This window comes from Phacochoerus africanus, chromosome 10, assembly GCF_016906955.1.
Source record: "Phacochoerus africanus isolate WHEZ1 chromosome 10, ROS_Pafr_v1, whole genome shotgun sequence".
Classification (NCBI taxonomy): Eukaryota; Metazoa; Chordata; class Mammalia; order Artiodactyla; family Suidae; genus Phacochoerus; species Phacochoerus africanus.
In genome coordinates this window covers 48,116,400-48,142,041 of record NC_062553.1, presented here as the reverse complement: position 1 = coordinate 48,142,041, position 25,642 = coordinate 48,116,400, and the positions used below count along the sequence as shown (strand labels likewise).

At 42.7% G+C, this 25,642-nt stretch overlaps 1 protein-coding gene across 1 annotated transcript in view; it reads right to left on the bottom strand.

The window, feature by feature from the left end:
- Positions 1-1,016: 1,016 nt before the first annotated feature.
- RAPGEF2 (Rap guanine nucleotide exchange factor 2) overlaps positions 1,017-25,642 on the bottom strand; it is a 257,528-nt gene continuing 232,902 nt past the window's right edge. Inside the window, 14 exon segments of the mRNA XM_047799425.1 lie at positions 1,017-3,047; positions 4,153-4,437; positions 6,908-7,467; positions 8,081-8,279; positions 9,680-9,754; positions 11,105-11,257; positions 14,289-14,495; positions 15,857-16,080; positions 17,124-17,147; positions 17,736-17,859; positions 18,794-19,005; positions 20,628-21,011; positions 23,164-23,404; positions 24,252-24,409. Coding sequence (XP_047655381.1) covers positions 3,019-3,047; positions 4,153-4,437; positions 6,908-7,467; positions 8,081-8,279; positions 9,680-9,754; positions 11,105-11,257; positions 14,289-14,495; positions 15,857-16,080; positions 17,124-17,147; positions 17,736-17,859; positions 18,794-19,005; positions 20,628-21,011; positions 23,164-23,404; positions 24,252-24,409 — 2,875 coding nt within the window. The 3' untranslated portion in view covers positions 1,017-3,018.

Sequence of the window (25,642 nt, the reverse complement as noted above, 5' to 3'; positions counted from 1 at the left end):
AGACAGTGCAAACGCTCCAGAAAGAGCCATAGTTCAGCCATCTTCCCTTTAGCATCAAGACTGGACTCCTGATGTCTTTCTAGACCCCCCACAGTTCCACACACTTTGTGCACATGTTTCCATGTGCTTGCATTGCCTTCTGAGGCTTCCCAGCAGGTGATGGACAGTCGTTCCTGAGGTATATGTCAGTTCCCAGGTTAGCTGTGGAATCAGAGCTGAAGCTGCAGGCCTACACCACAGCCACGGCAATGCCAGATCCAAGCCACATCTGTGACCTACTTCAAAGCTTGCAGCAACGCAGGATACTTAACCCACTGAGTGAGGTCAGGGATCGAACCCACATCCTCATGGACACTATGTCAGGCTCTTAACTTGCTAAGCCACAATGGGAACTTCTAAGACAGGGCTTTCATTTACACCTGCTTGAAGATAAGTAATGGCCCTTGATTTTAAAAAGTGCTCAAGTGGGCTGCTGCTGAAATATTTACCTTCTAAAATATAAGTGCCCTTCTTATAGACCCAAGTGTTAGCCGGACTTATCACATGTGATATTTGAGCAGTGATATTTGATGTACTCAGAACTTCACTGGCTAGACTGTACTCTTAACTTGGTGGTCACATTCTTGACTGTCGGTTTAAATTCTCCAAGGTCTTGTTTCTCAGTGTGGGTACTGGGAATCAAAAGATGATGTCTCACAGAGATTTTTATTGGAAAAGGGTTGGAGAAGAGACAAATGCTATGTAAACACAAAGAGATCATCATTTTTCACTGAATCTCAAGACACATGATGAATTCTGGACCTCGTTTGTTTGGTGTTAACATGAATTATATCAGTTTTTTTTTCTCTGAGTCAGCAGCAAGCTACCTAAAAGAACAGGCTTTTGGGGTGGTTTTTAGGCTAAATCATCTCAATCTGTCAGCACCCTGAGGACTTGCTTCTGCAGTGAGCCCTAAGGGCTTTCTTGCATTTCGATGAGAAAAAGCATGCACGAGTCATTAATAATATAGACAAGGCTGTCTGTTATATTTATTTATTTTCCAGCTTGTACAAACTGGATGTAGAAGCATAAACATAGTACATTTCTACCATTTTCAACAAAAATATAACCAATATGTACAATTATTGTATTAAAAATACAAAAGGGATACAGACTCCACCAATGTCTTTCTAAAAGACATACAGGTACAAGTAGTATCAAAAGTATGAGGAAATCACCAGTTAATTGTACATTCTGCACTTGACGTCACAGAGCGAACTGAGGTTACAGTCCTATGTTCTACGATTACTTAATGCTTAGATAACATTTGTGCAACTGTGTTGAGCTAGATTTCTGTCTTTCTATATGCACATGAGGTCCATAGCCTATATCAGAAAACTGGCAAAGAATGCATATTACATGTAAAATTACAAATGCCTCATTGACAATGTAATATATAAGCAAGTAGACAAATGCCATGATACAGAAGAGAATTATTAAATAAAGCACTGACATTTTTTGATACAGTGAAAAAACACTGCAATTCGACTTGTAAAATTGGAAGCTATTTACGTTTACCTACTGATCAATATGATCAGCTGAATTTAATGGAAAAAAAATCCAAGACCAGCAGTTCCTCACATTTGAGTACTACTCGGATTGGCAGCCTTCACTTTTCCGGAGTCTGTGCAAAAACAACACAAAAATAGAGCGGAGGGGTCATCTCAGTCCTTCTGGGGTTAATAGCAGCTGTGAGCAGGTGGTTGCTACACTTAGACCTTCTCTATCTCAGCGTCCGTAAAGCCACTCATGGGTCAGTCTCTGCAGACTCACCCGCTTTGCAAAGGCTGGCGTATCTCACCAGGTTTGGGATCTTTTTGATCTTTTTCAGCTTAAAGGCTTGTTTCTTCCCTAGTGCCGATCCAAACAGGGAGGCTGTCTTGAAAGAGCAGTATCAACAGCTGGCCCTAGCGCCAACATCCGGGCTGCTTTCACGGCAACGCTATCCAGTTATAAACGTTTCTCTTTAAAAACAAATGAAAGAATCCCTAAAACTAAGTGAATAGAAATCAAAGGAACATAATTTAAAGACATGTGGGGTTTGCCGTCCAACTTGATGGAGTGGGACACGCCCTCAAATGACACTGTCCTGCACTCCGTAAGGCTCAGACACAGGACACAAGAGCTCTCGTTCCCTCCCCCGGCCATGTGCAAACAGTTTTAGGGAAGAGCCCCACCCCAGGGGACGGAGGGAACGAGGGCCTTGGTGTCTAAGTAACTGGCTAAGGTCTCATGTTTCCAGGATCGGGCACTACACCGCATGGCCCCAAGGACACAGGAAGAGGGGCTGCATGCCAGGCATCCCTCCTCCCCACACTCTGGCCGGCATATTTGGTTTTTTAGAAACCCAGGCTGGGAACCCTACTTAAAAGGTTCAAAATAATACTGTAATCATTAAATGGATATAACATTTACTCTCTGAACACAATCTTTAAACTCATTAAAAAAAAAAAAAAAAAAGGAGGACATTGTAAACAAGTGGACGAGCACTGTACTCCAAGGATTTCATTGTTTTTCTTTGTCTTCCTTGGTGGGTTAAAGGCCCCAAGTAGTTCAATGGCTAGCTTTTCTCACGATGCCAATGAAACCAAGTGCTAGGACTGGATGGAAATCTAGGAAGAAGGTTTTCAACAACCCTTCCAGGCGTGGAGAAATGCAGCCAGAGGGCATCATCTCGGCGATGACCTTGGAGTCTGGAATGGTACTGTGTGATGGAGCAGCAACGGGGAGCTCGGAGACTGCTGCGCTGTGCATTCAAGCAACAAAGTCGGAAAAGTGCCAGGGCGGTTTCTTCACAGTATTTCACATGCAAAGGGGACAGGGAGAGGGGAGAAGAAGCCCCATGCTGCTTTTAAGGCAGGGAAGGAGGCAAACTGGTCCACCATCCTCAGAGTGTGAGTTCCCAGGCTCCAACGCTAGGGGGCGTCCTCTTGTGCTCTCCTTCGGGTGGCTGACTCCAGGTTCAGAGAAGCCTGTGCCTCAAACAGCAGACACCTGTTCATCTTCTGCTAACATAACCACGAGAGAAAGAAAAAGAATCAATGAGCAAGCCAGTCCTTTCCTCATGCCTAGACAGAATACATGCACTACTGCGCTAAATAAAAATACTGTAACTATTGTAGCTATTCACTTAAAATCTTCGTCTTTTTTCTACATAATGATTAGCAAAAAAGTTGTACGTATGATGCACATCTTTCAGTATAGACATACAATAAAAATACACTGTATATTTACTGATTGGAAATTTTTAATGGTAAATTCATTGAAAAAAGTTTAAAACATGTGACTGCTTTTTCAACCGTGTCCCCAGTTCAATAAAAAATGCAAGAGAGAATACAAAATGTCTTTTTTTCCTTTTTTTCAGTTTCCAAAATTCATTTTTTTATTTTTTATTTTTTTTTTGGGGGGGGGGGACGGCAAACCCATGGAGTGCGTAAGTTCCCAAGCCAGAGATGGAACCCAGGCCACAGCAGCAACCAGGCCGGATTCTTGCTGAGCTACCAGGGAATTCCAGCACGTGACTTTTAGTAACATACACTCGCATACACATAAAAAAATCTAGAAGGATTTATAACAAAATGCAGATAGTCATTATCTGCAAGTGGCAGGATTAAAAGTAATTTCCATTCATTGTGGCTTGCTTTTTTCTATCATGATTATTTGCAGAATAAAACATGTTAAACTCAAAATTTTTTAAAAAGGGGTGGAGGGGGCAGCACGGTCTCCCCACTGATCCTCACCCCAGCACGGCCAGCCAGGCATGCACAGGGAAGGCAAGAAAGCTCTGGAGAAGGGGGTTTCTTTCTCAGACTTTCCTTTGGACTCACTACAAGTCCAAACACAACATGTCCGCTGGGAAACGAGGATTAGGAAGGAAATCCAGGCATGCACACGCTACCACAAGGGACCCGCCTGCAATCTCTGGGTATTTCTCAAGCCATTTACGAAAGAGTGAAATGAGACGCATCACCCCCCACGAGAAAGCAGGCAAAGCAGGCGCCCTAAGCGCATTCCTGAGACTGTCTACATCTAGAGCTGGAAAGCAGCGCTGCCTGATGATCAACTGCAGCGGAAGCGGGCACGCGGGGCAGGGCCGCGGGGAAGCACATGTACCGTCCTCCTCGGCGGCGAGGCCCGGGGGCGGGCAGGGGCCAGGGCGCGGGTCGCCGTCGCCGGGCCGGTGCCACTGAGGCCGCGGGGCGGGCCTGGCGCTGCCCGGGGCGGGGGGCGCCGCAGGGTCAGCCGGCCGCGCCAGCATCCTGGAGCGCTGCAGCGCCACGGTGTAGTCTGGGGGCTTCCGCGCCGGGTGCGGGTGGCCCTCGGGGAAGTCGGTGATGGGGATGCCCACGTAGCCCGGCGGGGTGGGCGGGGGCTCCCGGTACCGGCCCTCCTTCCTCGCTGCAGGAAAGACAAGCGCCGCCGTTACAAACACTGGGGAAGTAATTGCCTGCCACACATGCTTATCAGAAATGATGGAAAGCGTTATTAGCACGGCGCACACGGGGCAAGAGCACAGGTGACCGTGTGCGGCGGGGTGGGGGTGCAGGCGGGGCAAGGACGTTCACCACAGTGTCATCTCCAGGCCAGGGGATAACGGTGACAGGAGCAACTAAGCCATCTGAGTACCTATTACTCTAAATGACTGACTGTAAATCGTCTTCGCCCATCACGTAGAAACTAGGTTACCACCTAGCCCTGGGGGTCATTGCAGAGACCCAGCAAAAGGAACAGAAAAGACCCCCAGTTCCACTCTTGGAATGCAGGATGGGTGCCTGGTGGAGGTTGCTTCCCCTCTCCTGCCCAGGCCGGCTGCTCCTCTTGGCTGGGCAGTGACCCTCACCAGGCAGAGGATCAATTCCACCTTACTTTCTGGTCTTGGGCCTCACTCCGGAAAACAGGGAATCAAAATAAATTTGGGAGAGTAGTAGAAAAGATGATGCAAATTAAATAACTTAAGACTATGTGTATGTCATGGATTAATTTTTCTTAAAACCCTTTTATTACTGTCATGACTTAAAACATGAGTCTGTGAAGGCAACTAAAATCAAAGTTTTACCTGGACTTTCTATACTCAACTGTGAGGAACTTAAATCATTTTTCTTTCCTTTGTAATAAAAATTGAGTATTAGGTGGTTGAAAGAAAGTGTTTTTCTACTTGCAATCACCAAGACATGGAAGCAACCCATCTGACCATCGACAAATGAATGGATAAAGAAGATGTGGTACAAATACATAATGGAATATTACTCAGTCATAAAAAAGAATGAAGTATCACCACTTGCAGTGACATGGATGGACCTAGAGATTATCATACTAAGTGAAGTCAGAGAAGGACAAATATCATATGATATCACATATATGGAATCTAAAAAAATGCAACTGAATTTATTTACAAAACAGAAATAGACTCACAGACATAGAAACTTATGGTTACCAAAAGGGAAAGGGGGGAGTGATAAATTAGTAGTATGGGATTAATAGATACACATTACTATATATAAAATAGATAAGCAACAAGGATTTACTGTGTAACAGAGGGAACTATATTCAATATCTGTAATAACCTATAATGGAAAAAAAATTAGAAAAAAAGATAACTGAATCACTTTGCTGTACACCTAAAACTAACACAATATTGTCAATCACCTATACTTCCAAAAAAAAGTGCTTTATAAATTGCAACCTAAGAATAGATATTAACTACTCTCCTTATTCATCTTGAAAGGATATAAATTTGACACCCACCCCATGACTATTTACATGATAAAATAACTATAATTTCTCTAATAAAAGTGGTGTCTTCAAAGGTTAAATTCCAGAATTTCTCACTATATCCTATAATGTATCCCTACACTCCAATTATGCAGACGTTGAACAGGCTATAGAGAATAGAGATAGGATTAAGGGAACATAAGACTTCACAGCAGAAACAGCAGCACAGAGTGACAGCATCTTTGGTGTACTTAAGAATTAACTAAGCACTCGTCTTCTAAGTGCTTTGCATAGATTTCCTTTAATCCTCACACCAACTGTATGGTAGAAATTATTAAACTCACTTTACAGGTGAGGAAACAGACATAGTTCCTTGCCCAATGTCACAAAGCTAGGAAAATGGCAAAGCAGGGATTCAAACCCCAACCTGCCTGGCTCCCAAGCTTTTACTGAATTCTCTCCTAACACCCTCTCCTCGTTCTGCTGTGGGCAGAGAAAATTTGTTTAGCACAGAAACAGTTTATCTGCATAACATCAATAGAAGATTTAAGGACTGCACCTGTGGCACTTGGAAGTTCCCGGAGCTAGGGGTTGAACTGGTGTTGCAAATGGGACCTACACCATAGCCACAGCAATGCCGGATCCTTAACCCACTGAGCAAGGCCAGGGATTGAATCTGCATCCTCACAGATACTATGTTGGGTTCTTAACTTTCTGTGCCACAATGGGAACTTCCAATAGAATATTCTTGAATATGCAAAGTGTAAACTTCTAAATACAACTCAAGGGTACAAAATAAAATAATAAAATATTTAAAACAATTTCTCCAATTAAACAAAAAATTCTTCTTTTAGAGAGAGAATGGCCATCCTACCTGATAATTTTCAACTGAGAAGATGAATATCAGGCCAGGTAACACCCATAACCACAAGCTGCTGATGTAGACAGCTAAGATGCACTCTGTGTTGGAAGCTTGGCCAACTTGGCCAGGGAGCCTGGGCTCATAACACTCTTCATTTCAAAAGCCCAATTCGATAGCTAATTTGGAAGCCCTTCACAGTGATACATGGGCAGGACCACACACATATACCTTCACTTTGAAATAAGCTGGAGTAAAGCCGTGACCCAGACACAACAGAGCCTGCAGTCTACTTACCAATGAGCCCCTTGGCAGTGCCTGGTGTCACTGCCATGTGAGTGGGCACGGGAACAGGCTTGGCTTCTTCCGTGGTTACAGACGTCACACTGCTGCTTTCAGCTTCAATGCAAACGTCCTTCCCCCCTCGCCGCTTGATGGTGCCTGTGTCCCCTTCTGAGTCCTCTCCCCAGTATCCTGTGGAAGATGCCCAGCTTGCCCGGGACTGGGCCTGATCAAGACTCTCTCTGCTTTGATTCTGCCTGCTGTACTTTGTGCTGTGGTCAGAAAACATGATTTGGTCCATATGGCTGCTCGAGGCCCATAAGCCTGCGGGGTCCCCTGAATAGTCGAAGTGAGTGTGCCCAAAAGGGAGTGTTTCCCAGCTCCTCTGGTGCTGGATGGTCTGTATGTTGTCGTGGGAACCACTTGAGCATGACGTCCAGCTCCCTCGGCCACTGTCAGCAGCATCCAGGGAGGCTCGGTCCCCCTGGTCTTGAGACAGTTCCTCTGTGCTTGGAGAAAAAATCACGGTGGCTGCGGCGTACAAGCCCCGGCTCTCAGACACTGGCACACAGGACCTAAGGGGCCAAGAGAAAACAAAAAGAAAAAAATGAAGGGGAAGAGAGGGAGGGGAGGGGAGAGCAAGAGTATTAACTAACACTTTTATGATAAATCCAAAACACTTTTTCCTGGAAAGGTGGCTTCCTCTCATCCCAAGAAGTGGGTGAAAGCCCCACCAGACTGAGTTACAGCAGCCCATTCCATCCTGTCTAGTTTCCTCCCCTTGACACTCCTTGGTGGTCCAGTAGTTAGAGTTCCATTTCCTCCCCGGATTGTTACCACCACATCAACGCACAGGGAAAGAACGACCACCTGCTCACAAGGAATGAACATTCTCCTTGCAAAGCTCAACACCATCCGATTATTTTGGGAAGGCGGCCCCTAGGTAACACATCCCAGAGTCAGCTCCTGCCTTGGGCACAGGACAGACCTGTTCCAGCAAGGCAGAGCCTTAACTCAAGGGAGTCGCCGGGCAGCAAGAACTCAGTGTTTCATCACGTGGAACTGTGGACACGAGGACTGGGATGGGAGACCACTCCTAGGCATCATGTAGGTAAAGGGAAAGACCCCCGGGGAGGAAGCTGGAAGAAGGATGGGGTGGGGGGTGCGAAAAAGAAGCGGAGTCCCTACCCCAGGCTGTACTGGTCAGGCTCTAGCACCGGCCGCCTCTCCACTAGGCTGACCGAGTGCCTCTGGCGCCGTTCTTCTGGCAGCGAGACCGGCACTGAGTCAAAGGAGGAGTTGCTGACGAGGCTGGAACGTGAAGAAATCTCACTGTGACCAGAGTCTGAGAAGTTATCCACGGTTCCACTGGGAGCCAAAGTATAGCCTGCATGAGGAACATAGCACTCATTAGACCCTGTGGGTTTGCAGCATGAAGGTGAAGTCTGCCCACTGGCGGACATCCAGGGGCATCACCATGAAAATGGGGGTAGGCATTTTACTTAGGGACACCTGGTGACTGAAAATATGGTCAATTTTTACTCCATTGGTGTTTAACGTGTTTAACAAGAGTTGAGAGAGAAAAAAAAAAAAAAAACAACATTGTTACATGAGTCAGGAATTGATGCAGAAATCATGGCACTACTCTACTATTCTTAGTTCTCTTCAATATAAATACTACTACATGAGTCTATATAAAAGAAATGATGAAGAATCTAGGAAGACATTTAAAAATGTTTTTTTTTTTCCTCAAACTGCAACCAGTCAGTTTGTTTTCAGTGGAATTTTCATTTTTAGAACTCTATGGCATAGAATAACTCAACTGGAAAGATCTGCACTACAATTTTAAGTGGACACATATGAGTAAGAAATAAGAATTGAGGAAGATAATCTGTGGATTTTTGCCATTTGATTTTTCAACATTAATGTTATATTGGATAAATCACATAAAAGCCAGTTGTTCGGAAGGATGTAATGTAAAAAATCTCCATTTTGTCCCTGGAACATCACTATGTCTAAACAGATGTCCATTTTTTTGGACTGAAGGACCCCGTAACTCTCCTTTGTTGCTAAAAATAATTCTGAAAGTTACAAAGGAAGAGAGGTTGGTCTTGACATTTTTTTCCCCCTTTTCGGCCACACCCGCAACATATGGAAGTTCCTGAGCCAGGGACTAAATCCAAGCCACATCTGTGACCTATGCCACAGCTGCAGCAATGTGGGATCCTTAACCCACTGTGCTAAGGTAGGAACTCCCTGTCTTGACATTTTTAACAAAAAAATCCAAATCACCTTTCTCAGTACTCATTTTTCTTACTAAGAATCTCATATTATTTAAAATACTGATTTTATATGATTAAATGTACACAATGCAAGATTTTTCAATGCTGCCCACCTAATAAAAAAACATTTGATCTAGAGCATCTACATGTACTTTCTAAAGAGCACTTCCATCCTCTCAGTAAACTCTTCATTCCTGACTTATTTTTTAAAGGTCACACAGGTCTTGATAAGATTTAATGTATTCATCTATGAAATGTCTTTTTATAAACCACACAGCAAGTTCTGACAGGCAAGATTTAAAGCCTTCCCCGAACAGTCTGTTCAAAAAATAAAAACATCTCTTGAAAAATAACCAGTCAGGTGGAGCACTTGACATTTGGATGAATTCTCTGTGTTCCTTAAGTAACGAGATGCCTGCTCTCTTCCCCACCTGGCTTGCAGTACTATAAACCCCACCTATCCCATAGCTCTGTGCTGCACTGTTATTCTTGTTACTGTTCTCACTTCTAAGAGAAGAGGGGGAACTGGTTAAGTCCAGATGCCTGGAGACAAAGGATCCCAGCTGATTGCCACTGCCACCTAACAATGGGATGAAAAAAGAATTCAGATACACCCATGTAAGGAGGACAGAGAAACTGATACCCCCATAAAATGCACAGAACTCCATTTTGCTTTGTAGAAGCAGCTACAAAGTAAAGCAGAAAAGGTGGGCTCCCGTTGTGGCTCAGCGGTAATGAACCTAACTAGTATCCATGAGGCTGCGGGTTCGATCCCTGGCCTCACTCAATGAGTTAAGGATCTGGCATTGCCGTGAGCTGTGGTGTAGGTCACAGACACAGCTCATATCCCATGTTGCTATGGCTGTGGTGTAGGCTGGCAACTACAGCTCTGATTCGATCCCTAACCAAGGAACTTCAATATGCCTTGGGTACGGTCCTAAAAAGATGTGAAGAAAAAAAAAAAAAAAAAAGTAAAGCAGAAAAGGTATCTGTGGTGTCAGTGAAATCTAAAAATGTCTTACTCTCTTTGGCCTTCTTCTAGGGATGGCTGTCCTGGCTGTTTAGGGCCAGCTTACACCCATTCAATTAAAGGGTGGGATAGAAAGTAATCCTGAGGGTTATGCAGCAGAAAATCATCTAGCATTTTAAGATCAGAAAGCATTAACATAAGGAGAGTTTGAGTCCCTAAAATTTAATCTCTTTAAAAATAAAACAAGACAGCAAAAAGAAAGATAATCAAGACCCATGTTAACACAATGAAAAAATAAATCAGGAAGATATTAGTTTTTCTCTTTTTTTTTGCCTTTTTTGTTGTTGTTGTTGCTATTTCTTGGGCTGCTCCCACGGCATATGGAGGTTCCCAGGCTAGGGGTTGAATTGGAGCTGTAGCCGCTGGCCTACGCCAGAGCCACAGCAACGCAGGATCCGAGCCGCGTCTGCAACCTACACCACAGCTCACGGCAACACCGGATCGTTAACCCACTGAGCAAGGCCAGGGACCGAACCCGCAACCTCATGGTTCCTAGTCGGATTCGTTAACCACTGCGCTACAACAGGAACTCCTAGTTTTTCTTATGTTTTTATAGCCCTTGACTCTGTAATGAATGCTATGTAATCATATGTAGTTAGAACAACTGTTAGTGTAAAAAGAATTATTTCCACACTTACAAACAATACAGAACTTAAATGAATTTTGTAAATGCCTTATATAGTTATACCATTTTAATACTATTTATTTATAAATATAATATTAAAAAAATACCAAAATTCTCTCAAACTTATAAACTGAGGGGAGAAAAATCCACCGGGTATTATGCATCTGAACGTCTTAAGTGACCCTAATGTCAGAAATGATGTCATCTATAACTGGAATGCATTACAGCTGAAAGCACAGGTGACCCTGAAGGAAAAGAGTCAGGAACCCAGTCACCTTTCCTTGGAGAGCTCTGTGGGGAGGTGGGGGGAGAAGAGAGCTGGGAAGACGCGTTTGATATTGTGTCTTCTGCTGGTTTCTTGTGGCGCTCCAGGCTCCCTTCTTCAGACAAAGAAAGAATTTTCTTTAAAGCTTGTGGAGAGTTTATGCCTGTGAGAGAAAGAAAATAACTTCAATACGCATTTCCAAGACTGAAAAGAATAACATTCGTTAACTAAAAAATCTTTTGTGTGTTAAGAATCAGTATTACGTTTCCTTTCAGCCCGTTTAGACTCTCGGTGATCTCTGTGCTCTTCACAGTGTGAACAGAGAGCTCACGCGAGTTACGAGGTACCCATGATCTGACTTCTGATATTTCACACTTGAGATCCTAAATCTTCACCACCCCGTTATTTAACAATATGTTTGATGACAAGGAAGAAAAAAGAGAGACAATTTGGAAATCTTTTAAGTTGGGATGAAAGCAATGTAGTTCAGAATATTTACTAGAACTCAGGTGTGAATTGGAAACAGGTATTTTGGTGTTGTTGGGAAAAGCCTATGGGAAGCGGGAATGATGGCTAGAAGGTAAAGAGCCAAGAACCAATAGGAAGTGGCAAGAAAAGAGATGAAAAGAATGCTAGGAATTCTATGTTAATATTTGGTCGAATAAATGGATGACAGAGAAGGTGGCGGCGGGGGGGGGGGGGGGGGATGGACAAGCCAGAAAGTTCTACGTCTCAGAAACTACAGGAGATGTTTATAGAAGGGAGTGATCCAGCATCAAGTGTACGATCAAGGAGGATGAGACAGAAGGAAAAGGATTACATGAACCAATACAAAGTAATTTTTCTTTTTTTCGGCCTGGCAACATGTGGGAATTCCCAGGCCAAGGACTGAACCTGTGCCACAGCTGTAACCAGTGCCATAGCAGAAATAACACCAAATCCTTAACCCACTTGAGCCACCAGGGAATTCCCCAATATAAGGTGATCTTTTTTTTCCCCTAAAAAAAATTTCCCCTTTTAGAAATGAGGGAGACACAGTAAGATATTTTTATTAAGCTTGTAGTATTATTATGAGGCGCTATCTATCAACTACCTTATTTCGAACAACAAAGAGACACCAGGGAAAGGATTATAGGTTGAAACTACCTCAATGAATATTAATGTTCTTATACCTAAAAGAATCCATTAAAAAGGAGGCAGTGAAATTTAACAAAGACTTAATCTTTCATCTGAATGCAAGTGTTTGATCTATTTTAATACAATCTTTTAAAAATCACTTTTAAAGCAATCTTTTAATTTCATGCACAGATATTGATATACAGAGGATACATGAAAATACCAGCTACACTACAGCTATATGAATGAATAGATTTGATTTAGAAAAAACTTCCAAGCCAGCATCATACATAGATTCAGAAAGTGCTGCCTTCCAACTACATAGATGGATGTGAAAATGCTACACCCTGTTGCATTTCAAAAGTACCTCTAGTGATGACAGAGACACTAATATTGAAAAGGCAGACAGTATTCAGAAAAAAATATATTTGAGGAATAGGGGGCAGCATCTCTAAGATACTTAAAGTATCTTAAATATCTATTAAAGTATCTATTAAACCATCCTAAGAAGACAGGACTCTTTCATCCATCTTTTCTAAAGTTCATAAATTCAGAGAAGCTTAAATGTGCTAGACAGAGATTCTGTCTGGGAAAGTGGGGGATGGCTTTCTCTCTAGCACACCTCCATGTGGACTAACAGGCTGAGTTCAGCTAAGAGGAAAACTGACAGATTTCCATGAAAGAAGCTTGATGTCACTTACATGTGGAGTCTAAAAGAGGGCACAAATGAGCCTATCCACAGAACAGAAATAAGCAGGCATAGAGAACAGACTTGTGGCTGCTGAGAGGGGAGGGGGAGGGATTGGCATGGATGAGGAGTTTGGGGTTGATAGATGCAAACTTTTATATTTAGAATGGATAATCAAGGAGATCCTACTGCATAGTACAGGGAACTATATACGGTCTTCTTGGGATAGAACATGATGGAAGATAGCATGAGGAAAAGATTGTATATATCTGTATAACTGGGTCACTCTGCTGTACACCGGAAATTGGCACACACTGTAAATTAGCTATACTCTAATTTAAAAAAAAGAAGCAGCGCAATATAAAAGAGGTAATAGAAGTCAACCTGCACAGGACGCAGGAATGTAAGAATATTATAAAGACAGTGGACAAAAGAACATTAATTCAGTTCATCTGGGATAGGGGAGCAACAGACTTTCAAAGAGGAATTGTCGAGGAAAGGGGAGATGTTTCACTCTCTCTCAAACTCAACACATGCTGATCAGGAGGAAGGAGCAGATGGCTGAGCCTATGAAGGATCCACTCAATTCCTGCCTGAAACAACTGGGGGGAAACTAGATCAGTTACTAACACCCTATTTTATTGGAGTGAACTCTTTGCTGCTGTTTTTAAGAGTTCCTTCCTATTATCAAAATTGTTTCATTTCACATATACACATGGAAAAAAGCAGACCACTTTATGAAAAATAATTTTGTACCATTTACATAAAGGGACTAAACTAGTCAACACATTACCTTTTTGGGGGGCCTTACCCATGGCACGTGAAAGTTCCTTGGCCAGAAATGGAACCTGAGCCACAGCAGTGACACTACTAGATTCTTAATGGCTAGGCCATCAGGGAACTCCCTCGAAACATTACTTTTAACAGGAAATGAAGCATGGTTTGGCTCCTTTAACATTCAGGAACTGATCGTATTTTCCTCCCAAGTTATAGAATCGGTGATTCGACAAATGAGAATTTACCTCCAGACAAATCATTTTGCTTTGGAACATTCTACCTAAACTCTAGCAACTCATCAATCATAAGGCAAAACTAGTTTACGTAAGGTATACGGACAAAGCAGCCTCTGCACTCATTAAGAATTGAAGGAGTAAAAGCATCCTTTTCCCATTTTATGCCTCTGCCCCCCTCTGCCATGGCAAATGAGCATGATTAAATGAGATGGCTTTATAAAGACAGTCCTCTTCCACGGGCACATGTAAAGTTTAACTTAGTGAACATCAGGGGCAGACAAATATGAGACGAAGTTACCCAGGATGAGCATTGTTTCCTACTCTGAAAAGCACGACAGTGAACAGGGCCAAAAGAGGATGTGACCTCGGTCACTTACCAAAAGGTGGGAGATCCTTTACAGGAACTTTCTTCCGTGAAGGATAGAGGGACACAGCAGGGACCTGCAGTCCTTGGTTCATTTTATGTGGCAGGGGCTGCGGCTGTGGTGGTGGCTGGGGCTGCGTTTTCTGCTGCGACCCTGCCCTCGGGGCCACAGGAGAGGTCTCGGATTTGACAGGCTTTTTGTCACCAGGATTCTTCGGCACTGATAATTGTTCAGTTTGAAAAGAGAACAAGAAATTTAAGATATTACCGGCTACGAAAGGATAATTTTAGAACTGTGTGAGCATTTCCTGCATTCTAAAATGTGTATCTTTCTACCCTTTGTCTATAAAGGACATAAACAGGGGTGGATGGAGAACCCTAAATACAGAAAAGAGGCGTGATGGGACAACGATTTACTTTATGAGACTAGCCATCTCAAAGGATGGTTATATTATTAAACACCACATTAAAAATAAAACAGAAAAATGTGGATAATTCAATGTTATGTACATTTATAAAGAAACACACATCTATGATAAAAGCTACAACAGGAAAATTGTTAGGAATTACTTTTCTAAGATGCACTTATTAGTTTTAATTTAGTAAATAATATTAGCTGTAATCTTTCAACTATCAAATTCTCACTTCTGTGGGATAGAATTATCTATGTGGCTAATAGCAGACAATACTCCTTAAGTATTATACTGACTGTACAATTCCACAGCAGATAGAAAGCAAACCAATTAAACAGGGCAGTTAAATGCTGTTTTTGAAGTGTATTAATATCCATAACAACTCAACAGCATGTTATACTTCCTCCATTTTATACATGAAGAAGCTAAGGATTAAGGAGTTCGGGTAACCTGCCGAAAGTTACATTGTTAGTATAAGGAACAAACAGGATTTGAATTCAGACCAATGGACAAGGTCTTCAACATGACACGCGGTGCTTGTGCAGTGTCCTGGATGACTCCGATGACCCGAATATTCTCAAATTACCTAAGGTTTAAGCTCTATGGAGGGTATCTTCAAACTTGCCCATAAAACACCCCAAAGAGTCCTAGCAGAAAATACCTCTTACAAACACAGGTGCAAAGAAAGAAAACAGCCCCCACCTCTGGCCTGGCCAGACTTTTAAAGGCTGGGAAGCTACACATGAAGCAGCGTTAGGGTTCACTGTGGGACAGAATTACTGCCTAAAGTGGAGCTGAACTTACTGCTGGGGGCTGGCAGGGCAGAGGGTGGCAGAGGCAGCCAGCACTCCAGGCTCCGTGCCCTTCTCAGGAAGCAGCTTTGTGAGAAAACCAGTGATAAATAGCAGCTGCACCACCAACTCCCCAACTCCCGCCCCGGGGTCCCTTGCCTACAGTCTGGCTGCATCATGATAAAACCAACAGTCCCCTGAAGAAGACTTCGGTGGTCCCCTGGCGCTTTCGAGGAGCAGGCTAGTGGTCCCAAGATGGGTATGCGCCACCTCCACACTTAGCCAGTTCATTCAGCGCCTGCCCCCTGGGGTGCCATAGGCCGACCTGTGACCTGCGCTCCTGATCGCATCCCTGGCCATTTTCTGGAGACACTCACACGTGTTGGTTGCTGGCTCGCACTGTAGCGACAATGTCTGCAGGCTCTCCTCGTCCATCTCGAGCTCCAGGTTGGACAGGTACTGCTTCACTTTCCGAGCCATTTGGGCATCTTCATAAAGCTTTTTGGCATTGAGGAAGGAGCTACGGCGCACCCGCTTTTTGTGGCCGCCTGTCTGAGCAACATCTAGCACTGTTGCGTTTGTACTACCCTGGCTGAGAGACCTGGAAGATGAAAGGGCAAATAGGCAGCTCGCTCTAGTACCGGATCCTCTCTCCACCTGGAACTTACACGGAGTCTGTACAGAGTCTACGTTCAGTAAGTCACCTGCCTCATTCTGGTAAGCAAACCTCTTTCAGAGGAATACAGACTAACTCAGATTCCGAATTTTTTTCAAGTTAAAAAAGAATCATACATATACTATATGTATACATAGATGTTTGGCACCTGCTCTGTTCCAACTAGAAAATTCTACTTTTCTCTTCTCTAGAGCATTAAAGGCAGTTCTCTCATGGAAGCCAGCAAATTTTAATGATTATATATAAAAGCTCATGCAAGAATACAGCTACACTCATTAGGAGCGACATCAAACTTCTTTTTCCTAAAGAGGATGTCTTACATGGATTGAAATAAATTTAGCCACAATGCTCACAATTGTTCTCTTATTGCTTGGGTTAAATGTAGTGAGTTTTTCAAGTAATATGGTCAATCTGTTAATAAAATGGTCATGCAAATGTAAAATCATATATATAGAAACTAGCACATGAGTTGTTAAGAATTATTTTTTTAAAAGAATTGGTTTATAGGATGAAAACAGTAGTTAGTTGAGCTGTAAAAAATTTAGTTTTAACACTTAGGGGCACTTTTTATATTGCATATATTTACTTCTCAAAAATCTGTGCAATGGTATTTAAATTGCACAATTTTTTCTTCTAACATCCTTCCACCCCTCACCCCAGCCAGGTTAGACCCTTCTCATTTTAAAACACACCAATCATATCAAAATAAAGTCTTTTTAGAAGCTCAGGAGTATGCCTGGCCTACGGTCCCTGAAATGACCATCAGTCATTTCCCAGCTCGCGTGGGTCATGACCTCAAAAGCAGAAGCCCCCGTAGATTAAACTTGAAGTCAGTTTGCCAACTCAAATTCTGCTAGAGCAGGAGGGTTAAGGAAAAAAATGCAAAAATGCGAAGCTTCAGAAAATGCAGCAGGTAAGAAAACAAGGCCATGAGCAGGATGAGAGCTGTGTGGGTGTGCGCCACTTACCCCAAGCTCCTCCACTTCTTCTTCCTGTAAGTGAGAGCCACGGAGGTTGAAGCATGGGTGTGAAAGAGACAGAGAGATCACAAGCTCAGAGACAGAGGACTAGACTTCTGGATACGGCAGTACTAGGAGCCCACAATCGTTACACTGCACTCTCCTCACACACGACTTGACCAGCAATAGTGTCCTGGCTCCGAAGACAAACATACTTAAACATTTCGGTCTAAAAACTCTTGTTCTCTCCTTCCCTAGCTTCATCATTTTTGATGGCCCTGACCGCTAAATCCATTGTGTGGATAGTGACACGATACTGTTTGAATTGTTTATGTATTTTAGTTCATACTATCAATTCCGAGCTTTAGCTCTGCAAGTCAGTGTTCTGAAAAATAAGGAATAGTTGTGCCTTGTGTTTGATGAAAAATGAGAGACAGGCTGTTTTCACTGATGTGAAACAAGACATTCGTTCCAAATGAGAGCTCAGTGGGGATTCTCCACACACCCTAATAAATTTTGCCCCGCTAAAAATGGACGCATTCAAAACTTTCTCATTTAGGAGGCAGGTCTAAGCTCAACCTTCTCTAACCCCATGGGCGCCACCGAGGAAGACACACTTACCGAGTCCTGAACATGAGGGCAGGGTCCATATTAACGGAGGCCATGCGGCCAACATGACGAATTTCTTTTGCAATCATTCGTAGCTTCTCAAAATTGACCAGCCCATCAACTTTAGAGTCATTTCCTGGAATTGGCAAAGTAAAAGGGAGTCCTGTGGCATATATCCCATGCTTCCACAAGTGGAAGACTTCTCCATGTACGGAATCTACAGATTTATAACCCTCTTGAGGGTCATAACAGACCATCTCTGACACTTTTCAAGACTTTCTGACAACTCTGAAATCAATGCATGTTTTTATTTTTATTTCTTATTTTTTGTCTTTTTAGGGCTGCACCTGAGGCATATGAAGCTTCCCAGGCTAGGGGTCGAATCGGAGCTGTAGCTGCCAGCTTATACCACAGCCACAGCAACTCAGGATCTGAGCCGCATCTGTGACCTACACCACAGCTTATGGCAACACCAGACCCCTGACCCACTGAGCAAGGCCAGGAATTGAACCTGCATCCTCATGGATACTAGTCAGATTCGTTTCCGCTGAGCCACGATGGGAACTCCCATGTGTGTTTTTTAATTTTCAAAATAACTAAGAACATAGCTTTAAATTAAGAGTGAAAGTGGAGAATGTAGAGGATATATACACGATATATATTTGGTAGTTATCTACTTGACCTGCAAATATGAAAGCTATTTGAGCTTCATATTTACTTTTTAACTATTATTATCTTTGCAATGGTGGCACACACAGCATATGGAAGTTTCTAGGCCAGGGATTGAATCTAAGCTTCAGCTGTGGCAGCACTGGATCCTTTAACCCACTGCACCAGGTTGGGTATCAAACCTGTGCCTTCACAGCAACCTGAAGCACTATAGTTGGAGTCTTAACTCACTACACCACAGTGGGAACTCCTATTTTTTTTTTTTTTTTTTTAAAGCTGTGTCTGTTTTTGGCATACAAAATTCCCAGCCCAGGGAATGAATCCATGCCACAGCAGTGACAATGTTGGATCCTTAACCCACTAAGCCAGCGGGAACTCCTGTATTTATTTTTAATATTTACCTTCATGAAGGAAAGTGAGGTCCTTCTTGATAACTGGAAACAGGGGGATTATGGGAGGCTGTAGGTTTTGACTGTTGAGGACATTACGATATTTTGCCATGTTTCTGGAAGGATCAAACAAGTCTTGGAGATCTTGAAAGAGTTTTTCATATTTATTGGGGAGTTTTTCCCAGGTGGTACGTAGCCTCGCCACTGGGGCCAGGTTTAGGCCACTGAGAGAAAGCAAAAAACAAAAAAAAACAGTGATACAAAATTAAATGACACTTTTTATGAAACAAACGAGGTAAAATGGTGATTGCTTATTTATTAACATAGGACACCTCTGTGTGAATGCTGTTATTATACACAGCAATTTATAGGATTCTTAAGAAACTCAATAATTCTGGGCAATGTAACTGGAGTATGGAAGCAGGGATGAGGCCGAGGGGTTTCACTCCTCTCCCTTTTTTACCATCCTGGCCTGTGTACTGTGAGCAAAACAACTAGAAGGCCCAGTATTGTGAGGGCAGGACTGTGTTTTGTTTTTGCCTCTGTACAGAGGAGTGCTGGCACCAAAGAGGCATTCGATAAAAAGCCTGGCCAAATATCCTATGGTAATAACATGCAACAAAAGCCGTAAGAATAATAAGACTATGATCCAACTCCTAGACTGAAAAAAAACGACTCACTTAATAATCACCGTCAACATCAATATTGTTCACTGTTCCAGTTAGTATTTTCTTCCAGCCTCAATGTAAACACTCACAGGGGAAGAAAATACATTTACTAGGCATCTATCTGCTTTGTGCTGGTTGATAGAACTCCACAGACATTACAGCATTTAACCTGCTTGATAACTCTTTGGGTCACTGTTATCTCATAGAGAAATAAACTGATGTTCTGAAAAATTCAATTAATTTGCCCAAAGTCACAGAGCTGAAAAAGTGGCAGACAGAGCTTTTCTGGGCTCTAAATCAGCAGAGAAGAGATTTTTTTCTTTAATTGAAATATATTTGATTTACAACGTTGTGTCAGTTTCAGGTATACAACACAGTGATTCATTTTACATCTATTTTTCTATATATGTTTATCTATATAGGTAGATATATAGTTATTCTTTTCCAGATTCTTTTCCCTTATAGGTTATTACTGAATATTGAGTATAGTTCCCTGTGCCATACAGAAGGTCCTTGCGGTTATCTCTTTTATAAATAGTGTGTATACGTTAATCCCAAACTCCTTATTCCTTCCCACCCTTTCCCCCTTTGGTAACCATAAGTTTTCTCTGTGGGTCTGTTTCTGTTTTGTAAATAAGTTCATTTTTATCTTTTTTTTTTCTTTTTACCATATGTTGGGCCACTCCCGCGGCATATGGAGATTCCCAGGCTAGGGGTCTAATCGGAGCTGTAGCCGCTGGCCTACGCCAGAGCCACAGCAACGCAGGATCCGAGCCGCGTCTGCAACCTACACCACAGCTAATGGCAACGCCAGATCCTTAACCCACTGAGCAAAGCCAGGGACCGAACCCACAACCTCATGGTTCCTAGTCAGATTCGTTAACCACTGTGCCACTACAGGAACGCCATATCTTTTTTTTTTTTAAGATTCCACATGTAAACACTGTCATATGATATTTGTCTTTGTCTAGCTTACTTTGCTTAGTATGATAATCTCTAGGTCCATCCATTACAAGAGATTTTAAACTAGGGATTGAGATTAGGATTCAGAGACAAAGAATGGCTGGATACGAGTCAATGAAAAACTACTATGCTCATATGAAGTATACGGTTTTACTGGATTTACATATATTTTCATCAGCAAACGGACTTGGATCGCACGACTAACCGGCTCTCACCTGATGATTGCAAACATGGAGTTAAAGTTCTTGCATTCCCGACAGTGGAGTGCTATCTTGATGAAGTGCTTAATGATCTTCATCCTCTTCAACTGGTTTGTCTCTCTCAGGATTTCGGATGCCACCCAGAATGTTTCCTGGTTGATGACTTCTTCGAACTTCTTCAGGTTGGCACAGCTGGTTTTTGACTTGAGCTTAAACAGGTCGTCTATGTACTCCGTGGGCTCGATGTTGCGGAAGAGCTCAAAGTTCCGCATGGAGAGCTGTGTGGCCACCTCCACCGTGCTCAGCTGCAGCAGGGTGATCTGACTCTCTCTCAGCAGCTCCTGGGCATCTTCATCTGAGCACAGGGTTTCTGTCTCCATGTTGTTTTTTAAGTAATACCTGTGAGAAACACAGAATTCACAGCCTCGGTGGCAGGCGCCTGACAGTCTCGGAAGGAATATTCTAGAACATTTGTGAGACGGCTCAGTGGAAGGAGGGAAGGACTCTTGTTTGCAGAGAGAGATGCCAGTGGCTGCCTCAGCCATGAGACCCCAGAACCGCATCTGGAAGCCACTGGTAGAAACTAACAAATCCCACGGAATTTCCTTGGTACTAGGTTCAGCCCATTTTCTCCTGTCCCCCCCCCCCCCCCCCCCCCCCGCCTTCTCAATTATCTTTTTTTTTTTTTTTTTGCTTTATGGGCAGAAAACAGAATAATTCAAATGATCAGTTGAAATAAGAAAACAGGCTCCAACGGAGGAAGCAGGAGACAGCAGACACAGGTTATCACTCTGGTTCCCCAAAGAGGCTCTGTGGCTACTGATCAGCCCAAGTGTATCTACCTATTTATTCAAATGCCAAAGAAATCTATAAACTGTTTCCCTCTATTTGATCCCAGGAGAACAATTCCAAGACAGATTGTAACTTTTAAATATCTGATTTAAAAGTAGGAGGGGCAGGTATCATTCCCATTTGTCGGATGTGGGGACAGAGGCTGCCATAGGTAGATGCAGCTGCACAGAGAACTCAGGAGTAGTGCTCCTTTGTCTCTATGAGCAACTTGTCGAAAACAGAATCCCCATGTTTGCTCTGTGAAATTTTTTCCCCCCGGCTTTTGCAGAAAGACGCTTTCCTTAAGCCAAATCCCATAAAGGAAGAAACAGAATGAGCATAGTGGCCCTACCAAACTTTGTGCCTGTTTTTACAAAGCCAACGTAAGAGCAGATGCATGCCTCAGCATTCACAGGTTTAAGGTACTCCATTTTGATTACTCGTGAAGCCAGTGAGGTGAATCTGTGTATGATTTTCTGGAATAATGCCTGTGAATCATGCATCTGCACCTCAGTGGAGATTTGCAGAACTCCACCATGACTACAAATGGGTCCATGTACCCTCAAATGGTAATGAGAAATGAAGACCTCAAACAACACTACCTGGTAGTGCTGGTGTTGGAAATAAAGGTGAAGAGGAGTTAGAAGGTTCTGGTTGACAGCAGGAAAACAGAATTCAGAATGGATGAAGTCAGGTTTAGATAATATGAAAAAGTCAAGTGTACAATGAAACACTCCATATGTTGAGAAAATAAGAAAAACTGTGATTTATGAAAACACTCAATTTTCAGTTAAGTGCAGAAGAGCCAAAACCTAACTCCTTTTTCAACTTGCACTAATTTGTGATTTGAGGGTACTGATTATATATATCAGTAAAAATATGATTCAAGACCTGGCAAAATCAGATGCAGTGTTTTCTTGTAAGTACCTTGTGATAAAAGCACATAGGCAGCAGAGGACCAAGCTCTGAAGCAACTAAGGTTTGGTTCCAGGGTTAAGAATTTTTCATAGTGTTGTGAACAATAATAGGCAGCTTCAGATACCTCCGCTAAACAAACAAAGCTCCTAGAAAAGTCAGGTAGGCAGGAGCAAATGACATAGGATGTTGCTGGATGATGTTTATGGATGTGCATCCAGGAGAAAAGGCATCAAGCCCTCTGCCTTCTGCCAGTCTTGAGTCCTGACGAGAAGCAGGGGGCCCTCCTGACTGCTCCCTGGTGGGTGGCGACAATGGTAGGTCACCCCTTTTTGAACAAGTTCATAAGAGACCTCTGTGAGGGTCAACAATCATGTGTGCTTTTCCCCTGAGACAGTAATTCTGGATAAATGCAAAAAACCTTCTTTTGAATCTGCAGGGGTACTTTTTTTTGGGGGGGGGGGGTCTTTTTAGTGCTGCACCTTCGGCATATGGAAATTCCCAGGCTAGGGGTCAAATCAGAGCTACAGCTGCTGGCTTGCACCACAGCCACGGCAACATGGGATCCAAGCTGCATCTTCGACCTACACTACAGCTCACGGCAATGCCAAATCCTTAACCCACTGAGTGAGGCCAGGGACTGAACCTACGTCCTCATGGATACTAGTTGGTTTGTTACTGCTGAGCCATGAAGGGAACTCCTGCAGGGGTACTTATTTTAAATACACTTTGAAAGGGTTCACCAGACTCTGATGTGGGTTAGAAGGAGGGGGTTGAGACTTCCAACAGGCTAGGGAGTGCATACCTTCCGCTCAGCTGTATTCTGTCGGCAAGCTTGGAAAGCTGATCTGGAAGTCGTCTTTGTTTGATTACTCCCTCAGGCGTGACAGAGACTTCGCAGAGTGAATACTGATCTGGGGTGGCGGTCACAGCAAACTCCCGGATGGCCTGAATGACCACCTCCTTTGCCGTGGTGTCCTTGCTAATCATGATGTATCGGCTTTGCTGATCAGCCCTAAAAACCCTCAACACTTGATCTGGCAGGTCTAGGGGAAGGAAAAGCCATACGTTAGTAGAAAGGGTTTTAGTGCATGGTATAACAATTAAGCAAAGCAATCTGAATAAAAAACTCCTCAGAAAAAAATAATACTAAATTTTCATCTTTCCTGTACTTTTTTTTTTTTATGGCTACACCTGTGGCATATGGAGGTTCCCAGGCTAGGGGTCTAATCGGAGTTGCAGCTGCTGGCCTACACCAGAGCAACACAGTTGTGAGCCACATCTGCAACCTAGATCTCAGCTTTCAGCAATGCCGGATCCTTAACCCACTGAGCAAGGCCAGGGATCAAACCTGTGTCCTCACAGGCACCATGTCCCCACTGAGCCACAACAGGAACTCCTCTCCATTACTTTAACTCTTCTTCAAGGATTCATTTAGTCAACATACAGGCATGCTGCAGGACCAGTCTGCCCTACTGGTAACAAAAGGATCCACAGGCAAAGGCAAATGGACCAGATCATAACAGCAACAGTAAGGTTGTCAGGGTGGCAGCAAAAGACAAAAAAAACTTAAATCTAAAGTCCATCTTTCTTATAGCGAAAAGCCTATGAGGCAGGCCTGAAATAAGCCTCTACCTCTTTATTTAATATGACCTGCGTGGTACCTGTTAACTTCACTTTATGAAAGAGAAAAAAGTTCAGAGAGATTAACTTGCCCGTGGCCACATCAAATTAGTGTGAAGAATAAAAAAGAATCAGTTCAACTGTTTGACATTTACCTTTGTCCTATTAGCATCTGACAAAGCCCACGCCCAACTAAGAGAGATACATAGAGCATCACCATTAGGTCAGGGGAAAAGACAGGGAAACAAACGCAGTGTGGGTGGGGCTCACCAGGAGTGGTACTGAAGTCTAAAATGCGATGGTGGGACTGCAGTAAGTCCGGATTACTGGAGGATAAGGTTCCACTGACGGGCAGTGCAGTTGGGATGTGCTTCGTCTGCCTTAATCCTACTATGCTGTCGTCCTGAGACTGACCAATCCCAATATCACTGAACAGAGAGGAAAGTTAGAAAATAAATGTGTGGCAAGTTAGAGTTGGGAGTCATCAATATACAGTAGATACAGACAATAAATAAACCATATTGCATAAAACTTGCAGTTAATATAAAAACATCACTAATATATTGGATTGTAAATTAGAAGAGCAACTACTGCCCAAGTATATACAACTCAACTTCTTTTCTCATTTTGGTTGCGCCCATGGCATGAAGAAGTTCCCAGGCCAGGGATCAAACCCATTCCACAGCAGTAACAACACTGGATTCTCAACTGCTAGGCCACCAGGGAACTCCCCAATTTATGTTCCTTAAGGACATAGTATGTTTCCCTAAAATCTATGTCTTTTTAACTAGACAAATCATAACAAACATTAGCATAGTTTCTGAGTACAGAAATATATTCAAGAAAAGACGATAGTCATGGAAATAGATTTAAGAAAAAGTACATTTTTATAAAGGCATTTAGTCACTCAAATGATGATTTCTGCCTCAGAATGATAAGCTGTTTTATCATCTTATCATTAAGAACTGAAGAAATTGAGCAAAATGAATAGGGAAAAATAAATCAAACTTCCCCAATTTCATTCTCCAACGTTTCAGAGAAATAAATGAGATCATGGATGAAGTCAGATGTAAAGAAAGCCTGACACGGACATTATTTCTTAATTATACAGGGCATAAAAAAGCAGTGGTGTGTGGTGACATTTCCTGGTGTCGAAAGAAGCAGCAATGGAAATCCAATGAGTCACTTTTACTTTTAACTCTCTACTCAGAATTTCTAGTTAAACGTTTAAGTTTCCAAAGAAATACTGCTTCATGTTGATAGCAATAGACTCAATTCCATTTATAAAAGCTTTGGGACAACTCTTGAGACATGATTTAATAATACATTAAAACATTATTTCCAGATTTGAAGGGTCAACTCTTTTCAAAACAAAGCATCAGAATATGACAATAAGCACACACAAACACAATAACTAGATCACAAGCAAATGGTCGTAATACAACAATAAGCACACGCAGAATAACTAGATCACAAGCAAACAGTTATAGCTCTGATTTGTATAAATACCTTGAAAAAAGGAGAAAGAAGATCATAATGAGGCTGGGATGTAAATCAAGGTGTCATAAATAAAATTAAGACACTCGGCATCAATTAGGCTTTCAGATGATATAGCTTAAGCATAATACCTACCATTTTTAATAGCTATGCAAAAAAAAAAA